Source organism: Triturus cristatus, chromosome 11 (genome assembly GCF_964204655.1).
Source record: "Triturus cristatus chromosome 11, aTriCri1.1, whole genome shotgun sequence".
NCBI lineage: Eukaryota > Metazoa > Chordata > Amphibia > Caudata > Salamandridae > Triturus > Triturus cristatus.
Window position 1 is genome coordinate 345,968,872 of NC_140594.1, and position 26,869 is coordinate 345,995,740.

General features: G+C 48.7%; 1 protein-coding gene across 7 annotated transcripts in view; it reads right to left on the reverse strand.

Moving 5' to 3' along the window:
* Positions 1–26,869, reverse strand: part of TAOK3 (TAO kinase 3) — a 1,246,906-nt gene that overhangs the window by 100,339 nt on the left and 1,119,698 nt on the right. For all 7 annotated transcript variants that reach the window (XM_085636070.1, XM_085636074.1, XM_085636076.1 and 4 more), the window contains one exon: positions 18,331–18,459. In XM_085636070.1, coding sequence (XP_085492196.1) covers positions 18,331–18,459 — 129 coding nt within the window. The remainder of the gene's footprint in view (positions 1–18,330; positions 18,460–26,869) is intronic.

Here is a 26,869-nt window from a genome sequence, read left to right on the forward strand (position 1 = left end):
AAGTCTGAATGCTCTAAAGACAAAAATTAGCACCTTGAATTGGATCGGTTTGGTTACAGGGAACCAATGTGATTGCCGTAAGTAAGAAGTCACTGATAAATGTACAAGAATATTCAAAATCAGACTAGCAGCTGCAATCTGAATTGTCTGATGTCCCTGATTCAGATACGCCGGCAGACCCAAATATAGACTATTTGCATAATCCAATTGAGAGATAACCAATGAGCGAACTTGTGAGTATCTTCAGGAACCAAGTGCAGCATCCTTTTTAGAGATTGGAGTATAGCTGAACAGCTAGCTGATACCCTGTTAATTTGGGGTTTGAAAGAAGGTCAGAATAAAATGTAAAACCCACATTTCTAACAGTAATAGCGGGGAAAGGAGGGAGCCCAAGTTCAGCTGGCCACCAGTTGCAAGAATCAGGTGTGTGCTTAGCACCAAAGAAAAGGATCTCCGTTTTATCAGATTTGCGCTTGAGACAATTATTATGGGACAACCAGTAAAAAAACAACTATCTGATAACCAGTCAAACAACTATGAGCAACTTTGACCTACGCTACCCACCCAGTGCCCCCCTGTCAGCAGATACATGGAAACACTAAAAACATTGCAAAAGTATGGCTGCTTGTGCTTAACAAAATCAATCAATCAATCATAGTATTTGTAAAGCGCGCTACTCACGGCTTCTCAAGGCGCTGAGAGGGGAGGGGGAGTTTCGCTACTGCCCGAAGAGCCAGGTCTTGAGGAGTCTTCTGAAGGCGAGTAGGTCTTCGGTCTGCCGTAGATGGGTAGGTAGGGTGTTCCAGGTCTTGGCGGCGAGGTAGGAGAAGGATCTGCCGCCGGAGGTTGTTCGTTGGATGCGGGGGACGGCGGCGAGGGCGAGGCTGGCGGAGCAGAGCTGGCGGGTGGGAGTGTGGAATCCGAGTCTGCTGTTCAGGTAGGCTGGTCTGGTATCGTGGAGTGCTTTGTGTGCGTGGGTGAGGAGTTTGAAGGTGATCCTCTTGTCGACGGGGAGCCAGTGTAGGTTAGTCAGGTGGGGAGTGATGTGGCTGCGGCGGGGGACGTTGACGATCAGTCAGGCGGAGGCATTTTGGATGCGCTCTAGTCGTCGTAGGTGTTTGGCTGGGATTCCGGCGTAGAGTGCGTTGCCGAAGTCCAGCCTGCTGCTGACGAGGGCCTGTGTCACCGTTCTTCTTGTTTCGGTCGGGATCCACTTGTAGATCCTGCGAAGCGTGCGGAGGGTGTTGTAGCAGGAGGAGGAGACGGCGTTGACCTGTTTGGACATGGAGAGGGAGGAGTCGAGGATGAATCCTAGATTGCGTGCGTGGTCGGTGGGTGTCGGTGCTGTCCCCAGAGTGGTCGGCCACCAGGAGTTGTCCCAGGCCGAGGGGTTGGGTCCGAGGATGAGGACCTCCTTCTTGTTAGAGTTCAGTTTCAGCCGGCTGCTCCTCATCCAGTCGGCGATGGCCTTGGAGAGGATGAGCTGAGTGTCGTCGACGTAGGAGATGATGTTGAGGTTGTGGTGGCGGGCCACTTGTGCGAGGGGGGGCATATAGATGTTGAACAGCGTTGGGCTGAGGGAGGAGCCCTGGGGGACGCCGCAGATGATGTCTGTGGCTTCGGATCGGAAGGGTGGGAGGCGGACGCTCTGGGATCTGCCGGAGAGGAACACTTTATTTTGCAGAGCCTGAGCAAACTACTTCAGCATGTGAGCTTATATCCATGGTATGTGCTTTACACAACGCTCAAAGATGACACTTTCGCCCTTTTAGAGGAAGGAAACCTGCTGCTCTGTAGTACAAAGATGCAGCGGACAGCACAACAGGTGATCAAGTCCTGCGTCTCAGAAGAATAATTACCAATGGAGGAAAAAACGTTTAGTCCAATCTATGTAACATTTTAGACATTCTTTGACATATAGGGTATGCAGCATTGTCTTTGCATCAGATTACTGGATATAAACTAGCTGTAAACAGGGAAGGCAGCAGAATCTCTTGGTTAATGTGGAATACTGACACTACTTCAGGAAGGAATTAATATTCTGCAAGACAAAGCTAATCAGAGTGTGCTCCAGGGATGGAAATCCCTATATAAAAGACTGAAAAGTTTTCATCTTATATTCCAGCAACTAACCTTGCAACCCATGTTTGCACTTCCTAATGCTCCTGATGTGACCTAACCAGTAGAAAACCATCTACAGTCACTCAAAATATATATAATTTAACAAGATTTATTTCCACAGTATGCTGATGCATGTTTGCCTGCCAATACCTTTAGCAGAGCTGTTAGTAACTAAGATGTAAAGGAATTCTCGATCTTTAAAGTTTGTATGTGCTTTAGTCAGAACAACAAGTGAGTCACCTTCAGTACTGCACTTTCTGGTGGATAATATACCTAACCATAGATTCCTCTTCTGAGAACATCCCCCAGGGACCACACCAGATCTGGAGAAATTTGTAGCAGTGCTCTCATTGGCCAGCAGGTGGCATCACACGGCTTTGTGCAGACTCCATACTACCCTGGAAGTGATGTTGCCAAGAAGAATATAAGTACCACCCTGCATTATGATTTCAGTTTTTTCTCTTTTCACTTTCTGCACCCTCAGAACAATTTCTGGTAACAGTATATGGAGAAATGAATTGAAATCTTGCTATATGTTAAAAAGAGAGAACTGGAGTTAGAACAGCAGTGAATAATCTGTGTTTAGATAGAGTATCCAACAAAAAGAGCAGTACCATAGGTAAGCTCTTATTCTTGTTCTTCGTAATACATCTAACTGCAGACTCCTCACCTTAGAAAAGACACAGAAGAAGTAGCAACCAAGATGGAAGTTCTGTGGAGTGGGTTGAGACCAAAACGTCTTGAAGAACCGAGAGGACAATATGTCCTTCCCACTGGACCTAGCTGGAAAGGCAGTTGTCCTTCACGAACATATGCCCCAACGTCCATGTTGCAGCCTGGCAGACAAGAACAGGCATTCGTCATGCCATTTCAGTGGCAGCGGCCTTTGCCCTGGTGGAATGGGCTCACTTATCTTCTACACAAGTGTACACAAGATCTTTTTTTGTTTTATTCTCTTTATTGGCATTTCATATAACAGTGCAAACAAGGCCGCAGCCTCAACAGTTACAGCAGCCAGTCAATTGGGATAAGGAGGGTGGAGGGTATAAGAAGGAAGGGGAAGAGAGGAAGAGTGAAAGGAGAAGGAAAGGTGGAGTAAGAAACAAGTACGTCAGGTACATTTATTCTCATAGAGTCCCACAGCCTGGTCTATCCTGCCAAGTGCTGCAATGATTGACATTTCATAAGTCCAATAAATATCTATAAAAGTCACTTCCATGAGGCACTTCAATAGGGCACATTAGGTCAGGGATCACATCATGATGAGACCCATTGTACCACCCATACTGCCCTGCTCTACCTGAAACTTCCCTAGTACTATGTCTCCTAAGTGTTGTAGGGTTGATCCTGTTGTATGGACACATCCCTCGATCTTAAATATGTCAGGAGAAGCTCCCATACATCTTTGGGGCGGGTAGTAGATGACAGCAGTTCCCAATAAGCGGATAACTGTTCATGGCAAAAGACTGCATCTTGCAGCAAGTACAACTCGCGGTGAGGCTTTCCCTCCCAGTGTTTGGCTACTTGGCGCTTGACCAGTAGTAGGAACAAAGCGATCAAACGCATATGTTCTAGTGGTTCCTCTTTAACGTACCACAGGAGGCTTACTAGTGGTGTCTGTGTTAAAGGGTTCCCAGTGATTTGTTGGAGGGTGTGATGCACTGTTTTCCAAAACTCTGCAATTTTGGGGCATTCCCAGGCAAGGTGTTAAAAAGGAGGCTTGAGGCAACAAAGAGCGTACACATTTCGCCTCTTCTCTCAGACCCATGTGGTGTAACTGTATAGATGTGCGGTATGTTCTGTGCAGAAATTTAAAATGTATGAGACGTAGCCTATAGTTGGGTGAGAGAGCCGCAGTTTGTCAGCAGCAGTATGCCCATTGTTCCGTTGTTATGGGCGGATCACTGTCCACCATCCATGGGTGTGAGCCCTGGGGATACATATCGGTGCCTTTTCATGCATGGTGTTGTATAAGCATGTAATCAGCTTGTGGTTTGTTGCATTAGTTAGTAAATGTTCCAGGGAATCTAATGTGGGTGGGGATTCGGGAAATGTACTGTGCAGCACTTGGCATGTGACTTGCAGCTGCTGGTATAGTGGGACATCCATAGCCGTAGGCTGAGGGGCATCAGGCTGTGGGGATGGGAGAAGGAAGTGGCCTTCTGTGTACAGGTCCGCGAATGCGTTCAAGTACCACTTATGTGCTCTAGTTTTTGCACTTGAATTCAGTAGGGCCGGTAGCATTGGATTGTTAGTTATCGGAAAGGATGCGGCATACCGACGTGGAAGTTTAGCACGGTGTCTGTCCATCCCAAGCCTACCGCACACATTCCACTGTAGTAACCGCCGCATATGTCTGCCGATACAGATTGTATAATGCAGTGGATAGGGGTGTGTGATGGGTTAAGTCGGCTTCTACAGCCACGTGTGTTTGGAATTTGATGGGATATAACCAGAAATTACCATAATGGGGCTGGGCACACAGTGCGTATAGTGCTAAATTAGGCGCATTAAGTCCACCTTGGCGCAAAGGGAGTGTGAGGATCTCCCACGCTATCCTGGGTTGCTTTCCGGCCCATGCAAGTGAAATTGGTTGTGACCTTAGTCGTTGGAAGAAAAAGGCAGGCAGTGGTAGATTCACGAACAGATATAAGAATTTTGGCAAAACTACCATTTTAGCTAACGCCAATCTTCCCGATAGGGATACAGGAAGGCGATTCCATGTTGAAATTCTGTCCTCCAGCAAGGCCATTGTACTACCGTAGTGTGCACTCCACAGTTCATCTCTGTCTCGGCTGAGCCATATTCCCAGGTATCTCACCGGCTCTGTCGTCCATGTCAGTGAGAATTCCGATTCGAACTGTGGTGTATTACTTGTTAGGGGGGAAATAATGTACTTAGCCCAGTTAACTGTGATTCCCGACAGTCCCCCAAAACTGATGACCTCGCTTATAACTGTATCTAGGTTAGAGTGGGGCTCCCGAATGTAGTGTGCCACGTCGTCTGTGTACATTGAAACTAATACTCTACAGGTTCTGAAATTAAGCCCTCTGCGTGAGTGGTGTGTCGCAAACGGGCTGCCAGGGGTTCCATAGCAATGGCAAATAATATAGGGGATAAGGGACATCCCTGATGTGTGCCCAGCGTAATTGTAAATTGGGTTGATGTCAATGCATTTAAAAGCAGTCTTGGGAGGTGTATAACAGACTTACAAGGCGAACTGTAGCCCAGGCGTCAGAGGAGACCAAAGATGAAGGACCATTTTAGTTAATCAACCGTTTTGGTGGCATGGAGAGGGCGGCAGCTGCCGCCAAGCCGGTTCTACGCTTCGATTGATCCGGAACAAAGCCCAATTGGTCCGGGTGAACTATGTCTGGTAAGAGTGGCCGAATTCGATCAGCAATAAGCTTAGCCAATATTTTGTTGTCTGCAATTAATCATTGACAGGGGTCTGTATGAACTGCATAGATGTGCCGGTTTGCCGGGCTTTAGTAAGGAAATAATTACCGCTTCCCCAAGTGAAGGGGGCAACTCATGAGCCTCTAAAGATGCCTGGTACATGGCCAGCAAATGAGGAACCAATATGTACTGTATTCTTAATAGAAATTGGTCATCAAGGCCAGGTGCCTTGTCAATCGGGAGACTGGGAATGACTTGTATGACTTCCTCCTCAGTAAAAGGCAAGTCCAGATATTGACAATATGCATTGTCAAGCCACAAGAGCTGGTTCAAATCGAGATTCAGTTAGATCCCCCTCTCGCTTCTCCCCGTTAGTTTGGTAAAGAGAGGAGTAAAAAGGGGACATTGTGTCAAGTTTAACACACCAACTGCTGTTCTAGCAGCTCCACAACATAATCTTGGGCTCCGAGAGTGCAAAGCATGTCTACCACGGTCTTCCTGGCACGGTTGCCTTCACCGCACTGCAAAGCTTTGGATTCTATGGAGAGATAGAGTTCGTGGTTCGCCTCCTCACTATACTCTGAGTTTTTTGAGTATAGATGCTAAGGTGTCAGGGGAGTGCTTATTGCACTGCCGGGCGGTGAGTACACACAGGTCTCTCTCACACTGTGCAAGTCTCGATCTAAACGTTCTCAGTACTTCTGCCTCCCTTCGCAATGCAAGCCCCTCTTACCATAACCTTGAAGGCCTCCTAGAGTGTCTGTGGTGAGCTGACCGAGTCTTCGTTGGTTGCAAAGTATTCCACAATGACCATGCTTATCTCAGTCCGAAATACCTGGTCACGCAGTGCGCCTGGAGGCAGGCGCCACGTAAAGGCGTGTGCAGTTGCCAATGGGAAAGCAATTTCCAGGAGCACTGGGGCGTGATATGACAGTTTTGGGTGGTGTTGAGTCACATTGACTGTCCAAGTAAGCACATCTCGGGTAGTCAGCTAGTGATCTATGCGTGACCAGGCCTCGTGCGCCAGTGTCACACAGGTCCCCTCCCTACGATCCCAGTGTTTATGTCCCCATTCATCAACTAAGTGGAAGTCGTGCATCAAGGTGTGGAGTTGCGCTGTTGCTTTGGGGTGGGGGCGACGGGCAGCGCCTGATCTGTCTAACTTGGGATCAAGCACTACATTGAAGTCTCCACCCCAAATAATGACCCAATGGGCTTATTTCGCTATCTGGTGCCATACCTCGGTGAAGAAGTTGGGGCTGTCCAGGTTGCAGCCATACACGCAGGCCAAAATGATGGGCTGTCGGTGGAGCTGCCCCGCCAGCAAGACGTATCTCCTCTCCGTGTCACTCTTTGCCTGTGTGAGTTTCCATGGTGTTCCTTTTCGTACGAGTACAGCGGTGACCCGGGCATACTTGGAGTATAAAGAGGAGTGCACTTCAGCACACCAGCGTGCTTTGAGGCAGGAGAAGTAGAGGGGGTAAGGTGAAGCTCCTGAAGGAAGCAGATATCTATGTGATGTCCGGTGAGATACGTGTGAACCAGGCGAGCCTTCCTTGGGTCATTGAGCACTCTAATGTTCCACGTCAGAACTTAGGCCTGCCATCATTTTAATTGTGCAGTGGATAAATAGCCCCAAAAGGATTGTGCCACTGTGGCTGAGCATCCTGCTCATGGTAAAGGCAGTAGTGATCTCTGCAAGCCCCAACAACCCCGCCAAAAGCGCTTCCGGTCTCGTGTATGGCCGTGTAGACTCAAAGGATCAATTTGCAAGTAAGGGCATGCCGGGGACTTCACTCATGGCGTCCCCTTGCCCAGGCCTCCAGGCTCAGCAGTACACGGGGCATCCAGCCCCGCGACAAGACCTTTCCACTGGGCCAGGCAAATGCAGCAGCAAGTCAGCCTCTCAGGATCTCCGCAGCAGGTCTCCTCAAGGTCAGTCATGCCTCCACAGCACGCAAGAACCAGCTTATCCTCCGCCCATCAGGGCACCGAGCCCGCCCGCATTGGTCGCCCTCTGCTTCTCAGTCGGCCTCGCCTCAGTCCGTCTGCCTCTGCCAGGCAGATCTCCCTAGGGATGGACATCGCAATCAAGCAGCAATTCGGGCCAGGCCCCTCGTGACTCGGCCAGAACCTTGGCTTGCGCACCTGGCTCTGCACCACGGACGGGCTCCAGACTGGTGTCGCTCTCCAGCTAGGATGCCGGAATCATCAACAGTCACTGGGGGATCTTGTGTGCGCACTGCAATCGCAGATGGGCACGGATATTGGCAGATTTTAGATTTTAGCCGGCTGAGCCTCTTTACCGAGTGGCCATCTTGCTGCGTGGCTAGGCTCCGCCCCCCAGCAGTGCACACCATATCTTAATGCAGAGAACTATCCACCTAAACAGGATCTTCTTATGCACAGCCTTCCCTTTCTTTGCTCCAGAAAAACCCACATAAAGTCGAGCCTACTCAATGGTCTTTCGTATGATTAATGTAAAAACTTAAAGCTCTTTTGGGGTCCAAATGTTAGAGCCTCTACCTCCTCTTTCAATGACTGAATGGGAGCAAAGATCACTGTTAGAGTGATTTACTACCCAACCTGGAAAGGAATGAAGAAATTTGGTAAGAAGGAACGACTTTGTCAAGAAAATAGGTGTTGTAGTGTAGTTGCAGTGAAAGTGCCTGTAGTTCACTCACATGACAAGATTGCAATGAGGAAAAAAGCCTTCAAGATCAAGAGGCGCTGCAAGTAACTGCGCATTTATTTTAATTGTAACGTTTTTTATAGCGCGAACATACCCTGTGAGGGTATCAGAGCACTTTACAGAGGGGGGAGGGGAGGGGGGCTCGGGAGTGGATAGACCTGTAAAAGACAGTAATAAAGTGCAGTTATGACATAAATACGAACATAGACTAATATCAAATATAGGAGCGCGACCTCTTTAGGAGATCAGAAGGGGGTAGTCGTGATCAACAGAATAGGAGTTCAACAGGCAAGGTCGATCGATATATGGTATGGTGACGACTTTTAGGCTAACCATTTATTCATCAGGAATGATTTCACTTCGAATTTGAAGGAGGCGGTAGAGGGAATCAGATGGATTTCCTTCGGAAGAGAATCCCAAATTTTCGGTGCGATGCCTGAAAAAAGCTCTGTTGCACGTTTTCTTGCAGAAAGTCTGTGGTTTCAGCAGCATGGAGGGGTTACTTTGTGATGATCTGTATCAGCCAGATAGTTCCAGCTTTTGTGCTAGGTATCTGGGAGTGTTGAAATGTATGGCTTTATGGGTCATGCAGGCGATTTTTAGATGAATTTGTGCTTCATAAGGGAGCCAGTTTAGGAATTTCCGGTCAGGGGAGATGTGATGGTTTCTTTTTGTTACAGTGGTGATGAGTCTGGCTGCAGCGTTAAGGGAGGCCTGTAAAGCGGTCAGTTTGCATCTGGGAAGGCCACTGAGCGTGGCACTTCCATAATCAAACCTGGGGATGACTAGGGCTTGGACCGCCGATTTAAATTCATCCTGGGGGAGGAAGGGTTTTAATTTCCTTAGAATGCTCATCTGGTAATTCGCTCCTTTGGTGGCTTTACTGATGTGGTTCTGCATATGCATGTTTGTCTAGTATAATTCCCAGAGATCTTGCAGAGCCTACAAAATGAGGAGTACAAATGAGAGCAGTTAGATGTTTCATCCAAAGGTCGATCTTAAGATTGTGTTTCGGTGGGGTAATGAGGAGTAATTCCGTTTTGATGGAGTTAAGTTTGAGATGGTTGAGCGCAAGCCAGTTCTGAGTATTCTGTAGATTAACGTAGAGGGTATTGAGGTCTAGATCTAACTAAGGCTCTCCCCACTGTTGAAAGAGACCTTGCACCACCTCTGGGTGAAGACGCCATTCGTGATCCATCTTGCAAACTGCGGCTCAGTTCGTCCGCCCTGGCGTTCAGTGAATCTGCCAGGTGTTGAACCACCAGGGATATGCCCTGATGTTCCAGCCATGTGCAGAGACGGAGGGCCTCTTGACATAGGGTCCACGACCCCACCCCGCCTTGTTGGTTGCAGTACCACATGATGGTGGTGCTGTCCGTGAACACCTGCACTACTCTTCCCCGGACAGAGGGAAGGTATGCTTTTAGTGCAAGACGGATCGCCCAAAGCTCCAGAAGGTTGATGTGGAGCTCGGACTCCGCCGGAGACCAGAGGCCTCTGAACTGCGCCTCTCCCATGTGGCCACCCCATCACAGAAGGGATGCGTTTGTCACCACTGTGTGTTCTGGTTGGGGAAGGGAGAGGGATCTGCCATTGACCCAATCCTGGTTCGTGAGCCACCACTTCAATTGTTGTGCACTGCCCTCCGAGATCTAGATGCAATCTGACAGATTCCCCTGATGCTGCGCCCATTAGAACTTTAGGTCCCACTGCAGAGCCCGCATATGCCACCTGGCATGATCGACCGGCATGATGCAGGAGGCCATGAGGCCCAGCAGCCTCAGAGTCATCCTGACCAAAACCCGGGAAAGAGGCTGAAAGATCTAAATCATGAGCCTGAATATTCCGGACTTGCTGTTCGGGAGGATAAACCCGAAACTGTGTCGTGTCCAGAACCGCTCCGATGAAGAGGAGCTTCTGAGAGGTCACTTTGGCACGTTGGAGAACCCCAGCGAATGCAGGAGGTCGGCCGTAATCTGAAGGTGGGAGACGACTGCCGGCGGCAAGCCCGCCTTCAACAACCAGTCGTCGAGATAATGGAAGACTGGAACCCCTGATCTGTGCAGATGAGCTGCGACCACCGCCATCACTTTCGTGAATACCCGAGGGGCACTCGTAAGGCCGAAGGGGAGCACGGTAAACTGAAAGTGCTTGTGGCCTACCGTGAAGCGCAGGCAACGCCGGTGGGCTGGCAGGACGGGAATGTGAAAATAAGCGTCCTGCAAGTCCAACGCTACCATTCAGTCTCCAGGGTCGAGGGGAGACAAGACCTTAGCCAGGGTCAACATTTTTAACTTCTCCTTCCGGAGGAAGCGGTTGACGCCCCTGAGATCCAAGATAGGACGCAGGCCCTTGTCCTTCTTGGGCACCCGAAAGTAGTGGGAATAGCAACCACGACCTACTTCTGGGGCAGGAACGCGCTCAATAGCTCCCTTGGCCAAGAGAGCCGTAAGCTCCTGTTGGAGAAGAACCAGATGATCCCCGACATGTGATGGTACTGGGGTGGCATGGCTGGAGGGATAGTCTTGAATGGGCCTTCGGACTATCTGCAAAACCCACCTGTCCGACATGATGGTGCGCCAGTGGGGGAGGTGATGGCGAATCCTGCTGCCCACTGGCGTTTGATGGGCCTGAAAGGTCAGACTAGGAATGTTTGGAGGTTGCTTCAGAGGGGGCGGTGGTGGACTGGCCCGCCCGCTGGCCCCCAGAACTACGTCAGTTGTTTGCACGTCCCCAGCGGCACTGAGGTTAAACAGCTTGCGCTGGCCTGTGGCTCTGAAAGGAACATTCTGGGGAACTCCTTCCGTGGCCAAAGGGGCAAAAGGCAGACCATGCAGGGAGCGTGGTGGAGTGGCCCAAGGAGTTAGCCGTAGCTCGAGAGTCCTTGAAGCACTCTAGTGCACGGTCTGCCTTGTCGCCGAACAAGTGACGGCCATCAAAGGACATGCCCCTCAAGGTGTTCTGGACATCCCCAGAAAAGCCATTTGTTCTCAACCAGGCATGACGGTGAAGCACCACTGACGTTGAAATGGTCCTACACAGTGAGTCGGCAGTGTCCAGTCCACAGCGGATGGCGAACTTTGCTGCGTCTCTCCCATTGGCAACAGCAAGGGAGAGCAGGGTCCGGACCTTCTCCGGACACTGAGGCAGCACTTGCGCAACCGTATCCCACACGCAGTGGGAATAACGGCCCAAGAGGCATGCGGTGTTCACCGAACGTAACCCTAAGCTGGAGGAAGAAAACAACTTCTTCCCAAACTGATCCAGTTTCTTGGATTCCTTGTCCGTTGGTGCTAAAGGAAATGCGCTTTGGGACGCTAAGGCTTGGACTACCAAGCATGGCGGGAGGGGTGTTGAGAGAGGCAAGTGGGGTCGCCCGAGGCAGGGCAGTGGCGTCCGGCAACCACCCTATCCACAAGAGCCCCTGTGGTGGGCCTGGACCAGGTGCCCAAAAGGATGTCCGTGAGGGCTTCATTAAACGGCAGCAGGGGCTCAGAAGAGCTCGCTGCCAGTTGAAGCACCTCTGTCAGGAGGTTAGTCCTGACTGCCACAGCTCGAGGTGTAGGGCCTTGGCCGCCCTACGCAACACCACTGCACAAGACGCTCCCTCCTCCATGATAGGAGTAGACAACATGCCAAAGTCTGGTGAGGTGCAAGACGGATCTCCCGAAGCTCCAGACGGTTGATGTGGAGTCCAGACTCCGCTGGAGTCCAGAGGCCTCTGTTCTCCGCCTCCCCCATGTGGCCACCCCACCCCAGAAGTGATGCATCTGTCAGCACTGTGAACTCTGGTTGGGAAAGGGAGAGGGACCTGCCGTTGACCCAATCCTGGTTCGTTAGCCACCACTGGAATTGGTGTGAAGTGTCCTCCGAAATATGGATGCAATCGGAAAGATTTCCCTGATGCTGTGCACACTGGAACTTCAGGTCCAACTGTAGAGCCCGCATATGCCACCTGGCATAGTCCACCAGCAGAATGGAGGAGGCCCTGAGGCCCAGTAGCTTCAGCGTCAGTCTGACCGAAACCCGGGATGGAGGCTGAAAGATCGGAATCATAGCCCGAATATCCCGGACTCGCAGCTCAGGAGAATAAGCGCGAAACTGCGATGTGTCCAAAACCGCTCCGATGAAAAGGAGCTTCTGAGACGGAATCAGGTGTGACTTCAGCACATTGATGGTGAACCCCAGTGAATGCAGGAGGTCGGCCGTAGTCTGGAGGTAGGAGATGACAGCCTAGGTTGAGCCCGCCTTCAACAGCCAGTCATCGAGATAGGGGAAGACTGAAACCCCTGATCGGAGTAGATGAGCTGTGACCACCGCCATCACTTTTGTGAACACCCGAGGGGCGCTGATAAGGCCAAAGGGGAGCACGGTAAACTGAAAGTGCCTGAGGCCTACTGTGAACAGCAGGCAATGCCGGTGGGCCGGCAGGACAGGGATTTGAAAATAAGCGTCCTGCAAGTCCAACGCTACCATCCAGTCTCCAGGGTCGAGGGCAGACAGGACCTGAGCCAATGTCAACATTTTGAACTTCTACTTCCGGAGGAAGCGGTTGACGTCCCTGAGATGCAAGATAGGACGCGGGCCCTTGTCCTTCTTGGGCACCAGAAAGTAGTGGGAATAACAACCACGACCTACTTCTGGGGCAGGAACTCGCTCGATGGCTCCCTTGGCCAAGAGAGCCGTAACTTCCTGTTGGAGAAGGGCAAGTGATCCTCCAATGTGCAATGGAATTGAGGTGGCATGGATGGAGGGGTAGTCTTGAAGGGGAGGGAGTAGCCCCTTTGGACGATCTGCAAAACCCACCTGTCTGACGTGATGTTGAGACAGTGGGGGAGCTGATGGCAAATACTGGCGAATGGTGGCCCTGAAAGGTCGGACTAGGAGGGCTTGGAGGCTGCTGCAGAGGGGCGGCTGGTGGACTGGCCCATCCACTGGCCCCCAGATCCAGGACAGTGAGTCCCACGTCTCCTGCTGCGCAGAGGCTGGACAGCTTGCGCAGGCCTGTGGCTCTGGATAGAACGAGATGGGGCACCCCTTCCATAGCCATGAAAGGGGCGAAAAGCAGACTGCACAGGGCGAGAGGTAGAAGAGAGGCCCAAGGGCCTGGCCGTAGCCCTGGAGTCCTTTGTCGCCAAACAAGCGACGGCCATCGAAGGGCATGTCCAAAAGTGCAGCTTGGGCATCACCCGAAAAGCCAGTGGACCTCAGCCAGGCATAGCGTCTCAGGGCTACTGACGCTGAAATCGACCTGCCCAGCGAGTCGGCGGTGTCCAGTCCACATCGTATGGCGAATTTCGCTGCTTCTCTCCCTTCGGCAACTGCACGGAAGAGCACGGCCTGGGCATCCTCCAGACACCGTGGCAGCACCTGCGCGACCATGTCCCACACAGAATAGGAGTAACGTCCCAAGGCTCATGGGGTGTTCACCGACCACAGTCCTAAGCTGGAGGAAGAACACATTTTCTTCCCAAGATGGTCCAGCTTCTTGGATTCCCTATCAGGTGGAGCGGAGGGGATTGCGCCCTTGGAAGTCGAGGCTTGGACCACCAAGCTCTCGGGCTGGGGTGTTGGGAGACGTAAATGGGATGGGCCAGGCCGTCAGGCAATCATCGAGTCCACAGGAAAGCCTGTGTTGAGCTTGGACCAGTTGCCCAAAAGGATGTTTGTGACGGCCTCATTGAACAGCAGCAGGGGCTCCGAAGGGGCCGCTGCCGGTTTAAGCCCCCTCGGTCAAGAGTTTAGTCCTGACCGCCACTGTAGGAAGCTCAAGGTTTAAGGCCTCAGCCGCCAAAACGCAACACCAATGCCTATGATGCACCCTCCTCCGTAGCAACGGTAGGGGGAGATAGCATGCCAAGGTCTGGAAAGGTGTCCAGACCACTGGCCTCACCCAACTCCTCTCTCCAGTCTGGTTCTTCTAACTGGTCTGCCAGAGGGACCACAGACCCCTCCCAGTCACCCTCACCCCCCTCTGGTAGCCACTCAGGGCGATAGGGAATACCAGGGGAGAACAGAGGTACAAAAGTTACAGTCGGAACCGGTCCGGCTCCGTGTCCATGTCGAGGGGGAGACTGGCATCGGCGGGGGCAGAGGTGTCGGTAATGGATTCGGCGCCGTGGGCTGTGTTGTGAGGTCAACGGGCGCCGATCCGGATCCAGGCCTGGATCCCTGGGGCCCTGCGGCGCCGCCGACATTGAAGGCCTAGAATCTCCAGATGAGTCCACAGGGCCCGAAGGCGCACGGGCAGAGTCAGGCTGCCCAAAGTTGGAATGGAGGGCTTCGTAAAAGCTACGAAGTTGGGCAGGGGTCGCTCCGGCTCCCGGAAAGGGAAGGAGGCTAGGAGTCGACCCAACGGGCAGAGACGGGTGACTACCTTCCGTATCCCGCGTCGTGTCGGCCGACGGACGGGGAGAACCCGAAAAGCAACGATGCTTCTTCGCCTTCTTCTTGTGCTTCGACTTACCCGTAGACGCACACTGTGACGAGGAGTGGTGGTGATTGCTCCGCAACTGGTCCCACGACTTCCCTGTCGAGCGGGACCTTGAGCGGCGTAGAGCCAACTGCCGGGCCTCCAGAAGCTTTCAGGACCGATCCCGCAAAGACTTCGGGCCATGGCCCAGCAGTCAGAGCACGACTTCGGGTCGTGGTCTTGCTTCAGACCTCAGAGGCACACGAGATGGGGGTCCGTCACTGACATCAGCTTGTGGCAGGAGCCACAAGGCTTGAAGCTGGTCCGTCGAGATGACATCCCTGTGCACCAGGAGTCAGACGACTTGAAAAGATGACAACAAATAGTCGCAAAAAGGGAGTCAAAAAGTGACTTGATGTACCGCTCTCTCCAAATCTGCGCTGGCTGGCGCGGAAAAAGAAAGGAACTGATGTCAGCGCGCAGGGATGGCATCTAAGCAGACACTGCGATGTCATTCCGGCAATCACGACGCCAACAACTAATGTGGAGTCGACCAACGCCACCTACTGAAGCCCAGGGGTACTGCTGAAGAAAATTTCTCCTGAACTAGTTTGGCGCCTGGGGGTAATTCTAAGGCGAGGAATCCATAACTAATATTTTCCTTCAGATACTGCCTTCAATGAAGCCCCCTCTTAACCAGGAACTGGCAATAAAGGACGCTATGCAAAAGGATGGGAAGCACATACCAGATGGCATCATAACTCCTTAAAGGTTCACATCTGCTTCAACAGTAAAATGGCTGGATCATCAATTTCTCAGACAGCAACGTCCTCATCAGAAGCAACATCCAGAGAAAATCTCCAAAAAGGTCAGCTGGTACACCCAAGAACTCAGACCAGCGAAATGAGGGAACAGTTGGAGAGGAGATGGCGCACCAGCAAGAACACCTCTGACGGAGCATTCTTTAAGACCTCCTTCAACCTCTACCACCGCCTGTGGAGGGCAACAAAGAAGACAGCCCTCGCCACATGAATCAAAATCAGCGGCAACACCACCAAGACACGTTTCCATGTTGTTAAGGAATTCTCCAACCCGTCTGGCAGCAAAAACAACATCACACCCTCACAGGAGCTGTGCAACATCCTTGCCCACTTCTTCCACGACAAGATCGCAACCATACACAGAAACTTCGAACCTCAACCCACACCTATGGACTTCCTCAACAGATAAGCCACCACCGTAACCAACACGAACCACACAGTGACCACCTGGAACATCCTCTCCACCAAGGAGTCCACCTCCACCATGAAATCCATACACAGAGGAACTTTCACAGAGTCACTCCCACAACACATCTTCAACCTTGGAAACCAAAAGGATCGGTGAGCAACTTACCACATTTCCTGATGCCTGGAAACACGCCAAAGTCAGACCACTACTCAAAAAACTCTTCACTGACCCCAGCGAACCAGAAAACTACTGGAAAATCTCCTTGCTCCGTTTCCCAGCGAAGGTACTGGAAAATATCATCAGCAATCACCTCATGACACACCTTGAGCAGAACCAGCTACTCGACGCCTCTCAATCCGGCTTCTGCAGCAATCACAGCACCGAAACCGCCCAGATTGCAGCCACCGATGACATCCGAACTCTCCTCGACTGAGGAGAAACAGCAGTTTAGATCCTCCTTGATCTCTTGGCAGCCTTCAAGAGTATTCCACCACATGCTGATCAAAAGACTGCACCACATCGGCATTCAAGGGGACATGCTCAGATGGATCACCTCCTTCCACACCAGAAAAACCCAGCGGATCCACATCCCACCTTTCACCTCTGAACCCAAGGAGATCACCTGCAGTGTCCCCCAGGGCTCAGCCCCATGCTCTTCAACGCATATATGACCCGCTGGCCAACATCGTTGGATCCCACAGTCTCAACATATTTCCTATGCAGACGACACCAAACTCATCCTCAGACTCACTGACTACCCCACCACCACCAGAACCAACTTCCGCAGATGTATGACAAGCGTCGTATACAGCATGAAAAACAACTGCCTGTAGCTGAACACAGACGAAACAGAAGTGATGATCTTTGGCAACAGCAGCAACACATAAAAGGACTCCTGGTGGCCATCAGACCTAGGACCTGCACCCACTCCCTCCAACCACACCAGATATCTCAGTCATCAATGCCAACAAGCTCACCATGAAATCACACATCGATGCGCTCTCCTCTGACTTCTTACTCACTCTGCGCATGCTCCGTGAGATCTTTAAGTGGCTACCCCTACACAAGGGTGCCCCTCATCACCAGCCAAATTTACAAAGGCAACGGCCTCTCCGTAGGAATCACTGCACTCATCCTACAGAGACTTCTGACCATATAGAATGCCGCAGCCAGACTCATCCTCCTTTTTCTTTGATTAACCCACGTCACACCCCACCTCAGGCAACTCCATTGGCTCCCGGTACAGAAGAGATGCCAATCCAAGCTGCTGACCCAAGCACACAAGGACCCGCCTACATTAACCACCGCCTGAACTTACACGAACCGTCGAGAAGACTATGCTCAACCTTCCTTTCACTTGCCCATCTACCGAATCAGAAGTGGAGGACGCTCCTTCTCGAACATTACAGCAATGACCTGGAACAGCCTCCCCACGCACCTTCGGTTCATCACCTTATTTCCAGAATTCCGAATGGCCCCGAAGACCTGGCTGTTCGAATAAGCCCCTGGGACCTGCAAGCGCCTGGATACCATATTGGGTGATTAGCCACGCTTTATATAAATCCGGATTGATTGAAAGCTGACATGCAACCAGTCCTACAAAGAAAGGAACACATGACCAAGATCTTTTGCTGCTTTGAGCGGTGCTGAAAATCATTTAGTGATGGATACCTGAAATCATATTTTTTGATTCACTAGCTTCAAGGAGTGGACAAAAAAACGGGAGGCTTCCCAAGCAGATAGTTTTAAGAAAAACATAAGACCTTTCACAGAGGTTGTGGACTTTTTATTAAAACACTAGATCCACCCCTCATGGACTTGCTGGCATAGAACATGTTTCGTATAAACCCATCATTTATTTAAACTGTATACAAAGTCATATTTCCCATTAGATAAGGTATGCAGTTAACATTGTAAATGAATAAATAAAAAATAAATAAATGCGATCTTATAGAATCTGTCAACGTGATAAACTTGATCTGCTGTGGGCCGCTGTGAACAAATCTGAGAAATATGGAACCTGGCAAGGTCACCTACTTGAGGCATTATGGAAACATTCAATGTGTATATACGGAGACACTATGGACTCTGACCAATGTCTGATTATTGAAACTCATCAAGATTTAATCAATGCTTTTATCTTATGCTGACAAATGTGGCTGGCACAATGCTTTTTAAAATGCATTGCTGTACACCATTAAGTAAGAATCTCCTTGTGGAATAACCCCATTAACTCCATTTAAAGTGATATGTAAATCCTATCAATATGTTCTGCTCACTTTTACTGGTTCAACAAGCTTTAAAATGCATAATTTGCCCTTATTTTGCCAAAACTACTCTAAATCCTACCAGGTTTTAGCGTCCCTAGTTAATTTTACTTTCTAAAATGACTTTTACATATTCTTTCCCACGCAATCCCATTGCCCTCTCAAAATTAAAGCAGTTTGGAGGCTAACTTAGTTCACAGTTTATATACCTCTTTAATCTTCTCCTTGCAAATCTTGTACTGTTTCTTCTGACTTTCCAAAAAGGTGGTCAGATCTCTCTTTTGCTGGGTCATGATCTGTTGCTGGAACCTCTTCTCGTCTGTAGACGCTGACTTTGCCTAAGACACAAAGACATGGATAGGCAGATTAGAATGAAATACAGTCAACGGCTTGGCCAACAAAGGTAATAACATAATGTAGGTTCATTTGATTGAAAAAAAATATGTTTAGTAAAAAGTAATTACTAGTATGAAGTTAAGTCTCAGGGGCACCGGATACTAAGTATTTGTCTTAAAGCAACACTGCGGGAAGCACTTTGGATACATTAGGCTTTTCAATTATCGAGGCTCACCCATATTCAAGGACTATACATATTTCTGGAAAGAGGGGACTCACACTAATACATTTGACCTGCACCAATCTCTTGGAGTCAACATCTCTAGGTGGAGAAGCTGTGTGGAGCTTTGAGAACATTGGGGTTTGGTTAAGTCTAACAGATGTCCTTTCATGTGAAAGGACATTAAGGAAAAGAAGAGATAATAAGCTGCACATGACAATAAATAATAGAAAATCAATGCCTGCTGTGCCAGGAAGAGTAGGAAGCTATTACTAGATAAAGGAAAGGAATGCACAACTATAAAAATAAAGTGTGGAAGCATAGGGTAGTCTATATGCCTATAAAGGTGAGTGGGGAAATCAGTACTCAAGCAGGAAGTTAAAAAGGAACTGAAGGGGACAATTTCTGAAGGAGGATAGAGTTAGCAAGTGAAGCAAGGCAGTCCTGAGATATGAGGAATATGACATAGCCTATTCCTACGTTAGCAAGGTATGTATTAAAGCACGATTTAAGATCTTTCGTATTACTTACCTCACACTTGAGGTACTACGTAAGATTTATCTGGATACATGTCCGATGCTTGTTTAAGTCTGTGGTGCATGTAGTGTCTGGGACATGGGGTGATTGTTAAATGATTAACTCAGCAATGCATGCTGGCGCTATGTTCCACCCCCAACATGAAAAAACATTACAGGGTGGCTCATGTGTGCCTAGTACTGTCTAAAAGAACAACGGAGATACACCGGCTTAGCCCCACTTGCAATGGGCTAAATGTAAGGTATGAAGATCTACTTTAATGGTCAGTGGCTGCAGAGATACACATACCTAGAACCCAAATGGATGAGAAACTCTGAGAGTATCTAGATGACTGGCGTACACTGACATAATGCCCTACTGTCATGAATATTGGTACAATGGTATTCCTGTTGAATAATACTTTGAAAAACTGATGTTGGTTGTCATGAGTAAGACAAGATATTGCATGGATGAGAGGAGATGGGACTTTGATGCTTGGTTTGCCATTCTGACAGAATCCCATGTATGCTGTTAATATAATGCACTTTTTAGGTTACTGTAAATGCAATAAAATAGATTTTTATTGAAGAATGGACTTAGGGATGAGGGAATGAGCACCTGTGGTGTGGGGAGGACAACAGACCTAAACCATGTATGGGCATAGCTAATAAGAAATGGGGCAGAGCAAGAGGAGGGAGCTGAAATAAAAGCAAGAGGCGCACTGGCATTTTGGAATGGTTATCAAACTAATATTTTCATTCTAGAACCTCCCCAGACTGCCTGTGGCTCCCGGAAGTAGTAAAAAATCTTCTGTTTATCTTAAAATCTGAGGAGAGACAACTAATTAGTCACAAATGAAAGAGGACAAGATAGTTTACTAATCTAACTCCAGTTCCCAAATACGTTGGGAAAGCAAATTTTGGAGGGCCCTGTCATGATTTAGAGAAGCTCCTACACAGAGCTTACTACACCAGTTCAGTGCTTGTAAAAATGGGTGCCCTGAACTCCGCTGCATGCCCCAAGGGATGTGGCCAAATTGGTACATACCTGCATTAATTGTGAGAATGTGCTAGGGTTAAAAACTAATAGCGAAGAGTACGGCTGTAGACATTAGATGCAGTTGTACCGAGTAGTGATCAACATGTTTCAGCCTAGGAAGTGTTGTGGGTTTCATCAGGATCTCTATATTAGCTACTGCTGTGTTAAAGTGAGTAAAAAAATCACGAAAAGTAATAACACTTCGGCATGTATGTTGGGTTTTAGGAATACCCCTCATACTTGAAACCATTCCCTGAGCTCCTCCCTCGAAGAGAGGGGGTTGCAGCCCGCATCATGACTAGGCTTCATGATGCGAGTACTCCCCATGATGAAGCATGACACCTTTGGTGTGTGTGGGAAACCGTCCTTAAAAGGGAAATCCCTCTCCTCCACAAGTCAGTCTGTTCCCTCATTTGACGTTCGCCCTCTATTTCAAACACCTATTTGGGCAACGTCACAAGACTGATAAAAGCATAGCACCAAACAGATCACGCTTCTACCATTCATATATGCTGCTCGTCCTGAAGCCAATTCATCTTGGCGAAATATTAAATGTATGAGCCAATAGGACCACTCAGCACAATTTATATAGTGCTTGCCAGCCCTTCACCCCTTCATCCCTAGTAGTGCTATCCGTAACTGCACGGAGGGAAAGGATGGGGATGGAGGAAAGGGACACACTGGGTGCATTCTTAAAATAATATTCCAGATACCTTTCAATTCAGAGCAAAGGGTTCATGCTTCCGGTTTGAGTCAACAGTGACTGCAGAGTACTTATGACCTGCTCTGGATGATAAGACATGAGGAATTTCATGTTACCATTGAGAACCGTACCTAACTTTGGCACTTCCCAGGAAATTATTAACATATCAGGACTCAATGTACAGCTTAGGAAAAATGGCCCCAATGAGGAAAGTAATTAACACTTTAAAATAAAGAATAATTTACAGGCAAATCCATGGCCAATCCGGAAGATTCAGCTTTTATGATGACACCAAAATACCTCACTGGTCCAATACTCTTGCTATTAAAAGATAGCCACATATATAAATCTACATATTTTGGGATCACACGTTGTTTCCCGTGATGTTCTGCTGCCGGGCAAACTGCTACTTCATGGTCGGGATATCGTATATCCTGATCTCCACAGGTGGCTGTGAAGAATGAGCCAGTTCCCATGACAACAGCAGGCAGGTAACGGAGCGCAATCTAGGCTCTGGTGCAGCTCCCCAGTCCGCCCATCTCCAGCGTTCTCGTGAGCCTGGCAAAGCGGGTGAAAAGGACTAGCGTCCCCAGGAACTCGGCCCCCCTTCTGGTCATGAGAGACACCGAACGAGAGGCATTATGGGCCCCACACGGCTGCTTTTGGATGCTAGTCAGTGGTATGCTTTAGCCTTCTGTCTGAAAGGCAGGGTACACAACAGTACGAGAATAAAGGAGAGCATGACAAGGATGGGCAAGTGCCTCTGCTCGTTATTAACATGTTCTCGGGACGTAGTTATTCTATTTGTGCTCTGCAAAATACGTCGAGGCAATCCTCGCTGTTGGAGATTGGTAGATATGCAAATGCAGTTGTTTTTAAAGCTCTTGATTTGCCTAAAAACGGCTCGCATTTCTGACTGTCTGTATATGCACACACACCAACGCAGCACTGTAGACTGGTTAACCAATCAAATTTTGTGACGTCAGCAGTCAGTGCTCACTGATTCTTCTAGGTATGAATGTGTTTGATATAGATTGCCTTTAATTTCTATGGACATGCCAGTTTTGATTTGCAAAACTACACGCCTAGCAACAATCACAAAATAACCTTCCTCGATTTCCCGTGACGTTACATAACCTGATACATTTGCATACGTGTTTGTAAAATTGTTAACTGCAAAATAAAACATATTTGCAATTTTTAGACCCGAGTTCTTCACCCGTGAGAATTCATAGCGTTGCAGCGCTCCTTTACTACCCCAATGTGTTCTCCCGATCAGCAATCCACTAAGGTGATTACAAAGAACTAGCACAGTGAGAGTTGCAGTGCAACACAGTGCCACAAGGGGGCCGGACAAAAGGTACGAGGTCCATTCCCGGGTATGTTGAGACTGAAAGATACAGCTATGAAAAACTGTAATATGAGGCGCCAACACTGGAAATGTTAGGAAGGAAGGAAGGTCAAAAGGTAGGTTTTGCGTTCAGTCTTAACACGCAAGAAACAAAATTCAAAGGGATAAAACCAGTATTCCCCCAGCCAGTTGGCATCAAGACTAGCTTCCTTATGCCATGACCAACCCGTAGTTTTTTATGACCATAATCTGGCTCCTCCATTGTGCCGCTTTCAGGCCGACGTCCAACTTTGGAAAACCCTGCCCCTTACCCTATTGGGCAGAGCCGCTCTTTATAAAATGATGGCGCTCCCCCGCTTTATCTATGTCCTGCAGAACACACCTTACTTGGTCCCAGCGCAATATTTAGTTACTATTGAAGCGGAGGTGCGCTCCTTGCTTTGGAATAATGGGGCCCCGCGGATAGCATTGACTAAAGTCATGAAAAGCTGGTACGACGGGGGTATCGCCCTACCTACAATCGAGTTATTACTGGGCCTCCCAGCTGGTTATCATCAATCACTGGGTGCATCGACCAGGGAGAGACCCCGCCTTTAAGATGGATAGACATAACATGCTCCCCGGCAATTATCCCAGGCCAATCTATGGAGGGAGGAACCAGGCACCTAAATACACCCCCACTTCTACAACAATTGCCATATGGCACACCGCGACAACTGAGTTTGTGTGGAAAGCTAAAATTACTCAAGTCACTCCCTTGCTTGACACATACCAACTGGGATTGCTGTCGAAGCATCCTGGCTTCGACAAGTGGGACATGATGGGTCTCTCTAGGGTTGGTGATCTGTGGGTGAGGGGCAGGGTGGCCCCTTTCAACGATCTCCAAAGAGATTACCAATTACAGAGCCTTTAGATACCTCCAAGCCCGGAATGCGCTACAAAAGGCGATACCCAAGGGCACAGAACTGCCTGCTTCCTCGCCCCTTGATAGACTTCTGGACGACTACCTCCAGGAAAAAGCTATTTCTTTGACATACCAAAAAAAAACTTAACAATACACCAGACACACTAGGGAAAGTTCGCGCATGATGGGTGGAGGACATTGGGGACATTGATGATGAAGAATGGCAGAAGGCATTGGCTTCCTCCCGGGAGGTGGCGATCTGTTCCCGAATTAAACTCATCCATCTCAAACTGCTACACAGAGCTTACTACACCAGTTCAGTGCTTTTAAAAATGGGTGCCCTGAACTCCGCTGCATGCCCAAGGGGATGTGGCCAAATTGGTACATACCTGCATCAATGGTTGGAATGCTCGACTCTTCAGACATATTGGGGGAGGGTCACATCAGCACTGCCTCGACCTGCCACAAAACCATTAAAGTTTTGCCCCGCTTGTGTCTCCTCAATATCTGGGAAGCAATTGATCTGTCAAGAGCCGAGAGAGTGTGGGTCTCCCTCGGCTGCATGGTTGTGAAACGCAATATAGCGAGAACCTGGAAGGGCTTACTTAAACCCAAGTTTTGTGACTGGGAGTCCGATATGGACTGGTGTATGCAGGCAGAAAGAGTGGTATACGAAAGTAGAGGATGCCCACAAAAATGAACGAGAATTTGGGAGGCATGGAACGTGTCTAGAGGGGTGATTTGCACACTCTTGATGATACCTCCCCACAGCTGGCAGACCATGCGAGGGAATAATGTCTATATCATTTAGTATTGTATGGGACACTTGCTTGAAGTATTGATCTAATGTAACATCACGTTGAATAATGTACCAATGCACCGAAATGGTTTGAAAATCTGTAATTGCACTGCACTTTGTCCCCTTTTGTTTAGATCTTCCCTGTTTTTGTTTATTCAATAAAAAAGATTTGTTAAAAAACACAAGACTAGCTTCTTAGAGACCCCCTAGATCAAAAGTTTTAAAATGTTAACTAGCCAAGAATAATAACAAAAAAGACAGGCCAACTAGATCACACAAGAGCTTTATTAAAAAAAGAATTAAACACATGCGTACAATCAGGATTTAAGTAGTATAATTTCTTAGGAAGATGAATGTACCATTTTAGTAGACCTTCAACTCGATATGTCTTTCTGCCAACTCTTTATCATCAACATTGACCAACAGAAAGGGGTTTAATGTTGCACAATTGCGTTTTCAGACCTAATTAAAGTAAACTCCTCAAATCTCATGAGGGGGAAAAAAAAAGGTTTGCATTTTTTGTACAACATGTGGAGCGAGAAAAGTCTACATCTTCTACAGTAGTAAAAAAGAAAGGAAGCCATAAGCTCAGAATCCTTGAAGTTCTCACAGTCAATCTCCCCTGAATGGGTAGACCTTTGTCACCTGTGAGAATCTCCTAACTGTTTGAGCAAGCTGGACAGAAAGAGAGAGTTAAAATGTGAGTATTCCCAGATTAAGTAAAGTGTCATACTTATGGCCAAGGGTGCGCAATATAAATGCTAAATACCAGTATCTCCACTCCTTCTTTATTTATACATTGTCAAATATTCACCAAAAAAGGAGCTGCAATGCTACAATAATAAAATGTCATTATTATGCTTTCAAAAAAGAGAAGTCATCCACTTACCTTTGGCAAGGCCGTTTCTGGTAGAGAGTTTCTATCTAATTGCAGATTCCTCACCTTTTGCTCATGGCTAAAAGTTACAGGTACCACAATCCCCTCGCCAGTCTTGACCCACTAGGACGGCTTTGACTGTATCTTTCCTGACCATCTTAAACATGCAGGAGGGGTAGGGGCGAAAAGGCGTATAGGAGTACCGCACCCCAATCTGGATGAAAATGTCTATATGGGAGAACCATCTTGGCAATTTCAATGCACTGAAGTCTGGAAATTGTTCTTTCTCTAAAATGGTGAATAGATCGAGCCAGGATTCTCTCCATTGTTGGAAGATGCCCTGTGCCACCTCTGAGTGTAGACGCCATTCGTGATCCGCTAGGCAACTTCGGCTGAGTTCGTCCGCCCTGGTATTTAAATATCCTGTCAGGTGCTGGGTGATCAGGGAAATGCCCTTCGTGTTCAGCCACTTCCAGAGACATAAAGCCTCCTGGCACAAGATCCAAAACCCCATGCTATCCTGTCTGAAGCAGCACCACATGGCAGGTATGTTTTCCGTGAGAACTTGCACCCTTTCCAACTTGACAGTCGGTAAGAACACCTTCAATGGCAAGTAAATCGCCTGCAACTAAAGCAAGCATATGTGGAGTCGAGCCTCCGCCAGAGACAAGAGACCTCTGATCTTTACCTATCCTAGATGACCTCCCCAACCCATCAACAATGCATCCACCAAAACTGCTATCTCTCATGTGGTAAGGAGAGGGGTCTGCCATCAGCCTAACTGCCTGTGGAGTAGCTACCTCTGCAAATATTTTTCCATTTCCTTCTCCAACACCCGGATGGAATCTGACAAGTTCCCTTGAGACTGAGCTACTGAGACTTCAGATCCCACTGCAGAGCCTACATGACAACTTGTTGTGGTCCACAAGCAGGATGCAGGAGGCCAAGAATCCTCAGAGCTGCACTAAGACCCAAGCCAAAGGTTGAAACATTGGGATCATAGTCCGAATAACCTAGAGTCGTTGAGGTGGAGGAAAGGCACAGAAGAGCACCATATCCAGAATGGCTCTGATGAAGGGAAGCCTCTGCGAAGAAGTGACTTTGTCACACTGATAGAAAAACCTTATGACGTCAAAAGGTCAGCTGTCTTCTGAAGGTGCTTTACAACTGTTTGAGGCAAGCTCGCCTACAGCAGCCAGTCGTCGAAGGCATAGGAAAACCGGTATTCCCAGTCTCCACAGATGGACCGTGACAACCACCATCACCTTTGTAAACACTCGAGGTGCACTGGTAAGTCCAAAGGAGAGTACTGCAAACTTTAAGTGTTCTTAGCCTACCTGAAACAGGGATGTGGAAATAAGTGTCCTGCAAATGTAATGCTACCACATTAATTTTCCAGAATCCATGGCAGACCAGACTTGGGCCAGGGTGAGAATCTTTAACCAAAGGAAGAAGTTCAGAGGGCGAAGAACTAGGATCGGGAAAAGACCTCGACCCTTTTTCAGCACCAAAAAATAACAGGTGGCCAGCCAGTACCAAAACTCTGATGCCGACACCCTCTCTATAGCTCCCTTGGCCAAGACAGCTTGATCTTCTCTGTGGAGTATGAAGAAATGGTCCTGAGGAGGTGTTGAGGGGTGGGAAGCACATAAGAGGGGTGTGACAGAAAAGAGATAGGGGTAACCTTTCTCCACAATCTGGAGCACCCATTAGTTGTATGTGATGCTCATCCATACGGGGAGGTAAAAGTTGATGCAACCTCCCACTGGGCGAGCATGTGCCACAGAGGGCACAATAAATCGTTTTTGTGTTGTGTGCAGGAGGGGGGCAGGAGATTGGGTAGTATGCTGCCCCAGTGACCATGGGCATTGGTGGCAAGCTCTCCGGCCTCTACCTTAAAAGGATTTGAAGTAAGGTTGATGCTGAGGCTGCTTTGCCCATTTCCTCTGCTGATATCCTCTTCCGTGTTACTGCTACCATGCTGTAAACAAAGGAAGACCGTAC